General features: G+C 37.0%; 1 protein-coding gene across 1 annotated transcript in view; it reads right to left on the minus strand.

Annotated features, from left to right (window-relative positions):
* LOC109390099 (laminin subunit alpha-3-like) overlaps positions 1-7,078 on the minus strand; it is a 149,795-nt gene that overhangs the window by 138,574 nt on the left and 4,143 nt on the right. Inside the window, exon 2 of the mRNA XM_019656146.1 lies at positions 3,397-3,515. Within this exon, the coding sequence (XP_019511691.1) occupies positions 3,397-3,515 (119 nt within the window). The remainder of the gene's footprint in view (positions 1-3,396; positions 3,516-7,078) is intronic.

Genomic DNA, 7,078 nt, shown 5'->3' on the forward strand with positions numbered 1-7,078 from the left:
GAAAAGCTCTTTGAAATGAGCAGCCCAGGCTTTCTCCTCTTCTACAAAGTTTGGTCAATGAAGCACCTGCCACAGAGAAGTTACATTTTTAAGACACAAGGAACAGTAATAAATGACAAAAAGAGACGAACAAATCACCCTGCAGATGGAATAATGCCTGTAGTTTGCCTTCAGATCTCAGGTAGTTGTCTAGGACCCACATCACATCCTAAAAGCAATGACATACCCCTTTATCCATGGACTCTAAGGTCATGGTTGGACCAAGGCCAGACTGAGACCCAAAGACAGTGGTGTTTCCCTAATTTCTATATTGGAAGCACTGAAGAAGCAAAATTGCTGGGAGAAGTGGGTACTTGAATTTGCATTTGCATGACACTTAACAAGATGAGAAAACCTCAGCTGCCCAAGCTAAAGATACAGGCACTGGTGGAATCTACGCAGGAGGTAAGCCCACCCCATACTTACCCCCTCCTTTGGCACCACCTAGAGAATCTTTCTATGGAATGCTCACCTAGAAACTTGGCCCTGCTCTGATACTTCTTAGGTCCTAATTCCTCCAATTAGAACTTTTCCAAGGTGCTTTTCTTTTTTTTTTAATTTAATTTAATTTTTTTAGTTGAGCCATCCTGCCACCTGTTGGCACCTCAGCGGCTGGCTGCTCAGCTCGGGCCAGGACTCGAACTGCTGTTGCTTAGAGCTCACACTCTTGAACGAGCTCTTAACCAGCTGAGCCACTCAGCCGGCAAAGGTGCTTTTCAATCTCCAGATAAACCCCATCTCTCTCTGTCTCTCAATTCTTTGACCACGCCCACAACATGGTTGTTGGTTTTCATTTCTGTGAACCTCAAAGCACACAGAGATTACTGGCTAGTCCCTTGTCAGCCATACTCACCTGAAAAGCCCCCTATCTTATTTCCCTTCCTGAGGCCAACAGGATCTGGCCTCTGTGACCTCTCTGATGCGTCGACCCCTGCTTGCTCGCCTCCAGCCACGCAGGGCCTCTTGCTCCCTCTCAAGGCCCTTTGCCCTGCCACCCCCTCTGCTGGGATGCTCTCCCCAGACAGCTGCCTGGCTCATTCTCTCACTTCTTTCAGGTCTTAACTCACATGCCACATCCAGGGAACTGGCCACCCTATTAAAAATGTCTTAAAATGGTAAACTCAAGAACTAAAAATAAAATCAGTACCACATGAGCATATGGCATCTCTGATAACTGCTTGCCCTGCATGATAAGGATCTGGCGCTCGCACATGCTGGCTGCCAGACCATCTGAAAGTCTCCAGGCCCATCCCGACTGTGTGATGTTCCCAGTTTCTGTCACCAGCCCAGAGCTGATGGCAGATATTTCATCATTCTCCCATTGCCAACACTATACAGAAAAAGAGGGTACCAGCCAGGTTAGCTGGCGCTATCAACTGAATGTTTGTGTGCCCCCCACCCCCCACCCCCACCTCCCATCAAGTTGATATGTTGAAGCCTAATCCCCAATGTGACAGTATTTAAACATGGGGCTTTGGGAGGTGATCAGGTCATGAGGGTGGAGCCCTAATAATGGGATTAGCGCCCTCATAAAAAAAAGAGTTGTTGTCTTTCTCCAACATGTGAAGATACAACGAGAAGGCAGCCATTTGCAAGTCAGAAAGCAGGCCTTCACCAGACACCAGATCTGCTAGCACCTTGATGTTGGACTTCACAGCCAACATCAAGAGCTATGAGAAAGAACTGTTTACTCTTTAAGCCACTCAGTCAATGGTGTATTTGTTATAGCAGCCTGAACAGACTAAGACAGCTGGGTTTCTGATAGGAGAACCTTGCTATAGGATATATGTGTTCTGCCAGCAAATTCAAACTTCGTCATGAAGCATCACCTTGTAGCTCACCAAGCTAACCGACCCTGCTGTAGCAGCAGCAGCTCCCTGTCCTCCTCAAGACTCCTCATGTCCCTCTGTATATGGCATAAGATGGGGTTACATATGTTTCCCCAAATAAAGAGCCAATTGTATCAACATCATTTATATAATATTCATCTTTCTCTTCCATTGGAAATGCCAATTTTACCATAAACCAAATTTTAACATCTACATGAATTTGTTTCTAGATTCTTTATTAGGTTCTGTTGAGCTATTTATCCCTGCATTGAATCCATACTCAAATAGATTCATGGGATGTTTTGGTATCTCGGAAGACAAATTTCTTCCATAATTATTCATTTTTTTCTAAACTATTTGTCCATTCTGATATGCTCTTTTGTCAATAAGAATTTTAGATTTAGCCTATCAATCTTCATAAAAAATCCTCTTGGAATTCAGGTTGCAATTACAATGAATTTAGAGATTGGTTTTGGAGAAATGCTATATTTATAATATTGAATCTGAAAACACATTATGCCTCTTCATATAGGTCTTATTTTATAAACTCCAATAAAGTGTTATAGGTTTGAATGCAGCTCCACAGTTAATTTCTATCTGTTTTTTTCTTGGAATACCTCCAAATTATTCCAGGAGTCACAGCTGTGTTCTCCTAAATGTATGTTTCTACTTTCTACCTTTTTGGACTCTTGAATTTCCTGGTCTGTTGATGACACTTGCTTATTTTTTATGCTTTTATGGATTCTGGAAGGAGAAGGTATTTTGCTTGTTTAATGTCTTTTCTGATATATTGTGGGACTTGTTGCAAGAAGGAATGCAGCCAGGTGTGCTCCCTCTGTTTCTTGATCCCATCTCTTAGCTTTACGTGCTATATGTGTATGTGTGGGAGACAGACAGTTTGGAAACAGTGAGACCAACACATCAAGGACACAAATCGATAAGGAGCAAGCTCAAGACTTAGATCATAAGTCATGCCTCCATGGAAGAAGCTAAAGACTCTGTTTTAGTTGTTGGAGGTAAAGTGTCTTCAAGCATAATCTTAAACAAATTGGGTAATCTTCAATCTTAACTAAGAACATCAATATTTCATGAGACGGAAAGAAATTAAGGAATCAACCCAAAAATGTTGTGCTCCTTACCTTCTTCTTTCATTGCTCTTCCCCTCCCCACAATATTTTATTATGAAAAATTGCAAGTTTTACAGTGAACACCTAGACACACCCTATGTAAAGTTTACCGTTAACATTTTACTGTATTTGTTTTATCACATAATTAACCATCTACTCATTCCCTATCCATCCACCAGTCCATCTTACTTTTTCTGCAATTTAAAATAAGTTAGTTATTAAATTAGTTATAAATTAGATATCAGTCAGTTTCCTCCAAAGCTTTAACATGCATATAATTGACTGGAGTTCAATGCTTGTTTATAGTTCTTTAGTATAAAATTTATATTTTGGGGAGCAAGATTTAATTCATGCTCATTTCCTACAGTGACACATCCACTTTGACTTACATAGTACCTCACCTGACAATCAATGCAGACACCTCCACCTGCATAGATGCCTTGGCTATTCAAGCTTGCCTGCTGCCTGTCAACATCTGGATCATAGTAGCAGTCGATGGCATGACCGTGGCAGTTGCATGCTGAAAAAGGCATTCTAAGTTAATATACCATCATGACTATGAGACACTTAGTAGTAAATTCTCCCAAATAGTATTACAGCTCATTGAGCTACAATAAAATCTGCTCTGGAAACCAGGGACACTCTCAGTGAAAAAATTTAGGTACTTTTACACAAAGACAAGGGTATAAAAACATGCAATTTATAGCATCTTTCATTTGATATTATGTGTGAGGGTTATCTTTTTAAAAAATTAATATATATAATTACAACAATTTAAGATAAACCAAAATGCCAATTAAGCTTCATGCACAAAAAGAATATCATTATTAGCACTATTACTACTACTAACAAGAATAATTGAGCTCTTGGTACACCATGAAAAGTGATTTACATGCATTACTTTTAATTTACAAAACTAATAGTGATTTTTAATTTTTTTACTTTTATTTATTATTATTTTTTATTATTAGTTTCAGGTGTACAAAACAACCTAGTGATTAGACATTCAGACACCTCACAAAGTGATAACCCCAACAAGTCTACTACCCATCTGGCAGTACCCATACACAGCTACCCATACACAGCTACTACAATACCATTGATTATATTCCCTATGCTGTACTTTACATTCTGTGATTATATATTTTTAAATTATAGTTGATATTTAATATTATTTTATATTAGTTTCAGGTGTACAGCACAGTGGTTAGGCATTTATATAATTTATGAAGTGATCCCCCAAATAACTCTACTACCCATCTGACACTGTGTATAGTTTTTACAGTATTATTGACTCTATTTCCCATACTGTATTTCACATCCCCATGACTATTTTGTGACTACCAATTTGTACTTCCTAATCCCTACACCTTTCTTACCCATCTCCCCAAACCCCCTTCCTTCTAACAACCATCAGTTTTTTTTCTGTATCTACAATATTAATATGGCTCTTTTTCTGTTTTGTTTGCTTATTTATCCTGTTCTTTAGGTTCCACATATAAGTGAGATCATATGGTATTTGTCTTTCTCAGTCTAACTTATTTCACTTAGCATAATATCCTCTAGGTCCATTCATGTTGTTGCAAATGGTAAGATTTCATTCTTTTTTATGGCAGAGTAATGCTCCACTGTATAAATGCACCACAATTCCTTTATCCAATCTTCTATTGATGGGCATTTCAGTTGTTTCCATATCTTGGCTACTGTGAAAAGTGCTGCAGTAAACATAGAGGTGCATATATTTTTTCAAATTACTGTTTTGGATTTCTTTCTGGGTTATAAGGTAGTTCTATTTTGAATTTTTTGAGGAACCTCCATACTGTTTTCCATAGTGGCTGCACCAACTTGCAACCCTACCAACAGTGCACAAGGGTTCCCTTTTCTCCACACCTTCAACAACACTTGCTGTTCATTGATTGATTGATGAAGGCCATTCTGACAGGTGTGAGATAATATCTCATTGTGGTTTTTATTGCAATATCTCATTTAATCTAAACAATAACTTTCTAAGGTGGGAACTATTATCCCCTTCACTGGGATGGGGATGCTGAGGCTTAGAGAGGTTAAGGAAAATGCCCATATTTACAGAGATCATATGTAAAAGAGGCCGAGTCCTGACTTGTCTATGTTTGACTCCAAAGCCTATTCTCTAAGCCCATACTTTAAGCCATTCACCTCAGCACTAATTATAATAGCAATAAATTGGAAATAATCTTAATGTCTAATTACATGGAAACAGCTAAGCAAACAACAGTGTATTTGCCTGACTGTTCTACGAAGTCAAGAACTACTTGTGTTTTGTTTGCAATAGAGCACATTCTCTGGCACATAGTGGGACTTCAACAAACAGTTTTTGGATACACGTAAATCCATAGAATGACAGTACTATCATCAAAAAAGAGGTCAAAGAGTTTTTAATAATATAGGAAAATATCTAAAAATATCAAGTGAAGAAGATCAGGATATAAAATTGTATAAATAATATACTCTTGAATATGTAAGCTATGCATGAATAAAACACTAAAATACCTAACAAGATATTAATAGTGGTCTACTTTGGGTAATAAAATTATGGGAGATTTTCCTTTTTTAAAATAATTTCTGTGGTTTTTTTACACAAGTAATGTATAATACTTCTAAAATTAGAAAATATAATTTAAAACCTACTTAGGATTTCCATCATTACCAAGATGAAAAATATCTAACATAAGTAAAATTCTAATTCTCTCTTATATAGAAAATCAATTCATCACCGAATCAATTTTCCTTCTGGGTGATGAGCACACAATGTGATACATAGATGATGTTTTATAGAACTGCACACTTGAAACCTATGTAATTTTACTAACCATTGTCACCCAAATAAATTTAATTTAAAAAAAGAAAGAGAATGAATTCATTATATTCCACCTAGACCAAATTTTCCAAGTCTTTCTAATAATTTGTATGTTTTAATCAAGTTCCCAGATAAATCTATTAGGAAAAGAGATTGAATTAGAATTTCAAAGTACCCTGTTTTTAAAAGCCTGAGCACTTTCTTATTATCATTTCCTCAGTTAGTGCCAATATTAAAAAAATTCAAGCCATTTATATTTACTATATCAGTTATTTCTTAAGAAGTTTGTTTATTTTGAATTGCAGTCATTCAAATGGAATTTAGAAAGCGCCTCACAAATAGATCTTAAGTTTGATTTCCGTGTGCTGTTTTTGTAGCTTTTAACCATTAAGACAACTGTAAAAAGATTAAAAACTAATGAAAGGAAATTAGTAAAATTTTTGCATATGTGTTGGAATAAAGCATGTGATTCTCTCATTCTCTGAAAACTTCTGTTAGTCTGGAAAACTAATCACATTGTTAATGTTGGAGTTAATGTAATAACACTTATTCAATCCAAGTATCCTAAACCAGTGCCTGAAAGCATTGGAAGAATTGACCCCTGATTATTACTTTTCCTTCCTTCTAGTCGCGTTATCTGGAGTGAGAAATGGGAGTCTAAGAAAAGTCACTGTTTGTTGATCATAAAGTGAGAGTGGCCATCCAGGTAACAGCCCTCCACCTAGCCGACCTGGACCTAGTGACCTAGCGATTCAGTGATGGCACCTGAGTGTTTGCCTCAGGCAGCATCAGCGCCTTCCAACAGTGTTAGCATCTCTCAAAGCACTCTCAGAATTCTTTGCTGGAAATGCAAGTTTGCTGATCATAGAGATCATCAGCCACATTTTTTAATAGTTACAAAAAACATTTGGCCAAAAAGTATAAAGTACAGATTCTTTCTTACCCACCTTCTAAATACCTTTTATCATTTAAAAAAAGCAAATCCATCTTTAATCTATACACTAAGACTATTCAGAAAAAAACAGGATACAGGCTCCAAAACCAATAACTACAAGTTACAAAAAGCCTTCAGCAATTGGAATAAATATGTGGCTTCCTAAAAAGAGCAATTTAAAAGAAAATTTTCAGGTGATGTCATAGAGCTTATTTGTTTGTTTGTTTTTTAAAAAATAAACAGCTTTCTTACTTTATATTGTATTCACAATTAAAAGCAGGCTCTCATCTTTTTTCCTTCCTTCTCTGGTCCC

Source organism: Hipposideros armiger, unplaced genomic scaffold, assembly GCF_001890085.2.
Source record: "Hipposideros armiger isolate ML-2016 unplaced genomic scaffold, ASM189008v1 scaffold_255, whole genome shotgun sequence".
Classification (NCBI taxonomy): Eukaryota; Metazoa; Chordata; class Mammalia; order Chiroptera; family Hipposideridae; genus Hipposideros; species Hipposideros armiger.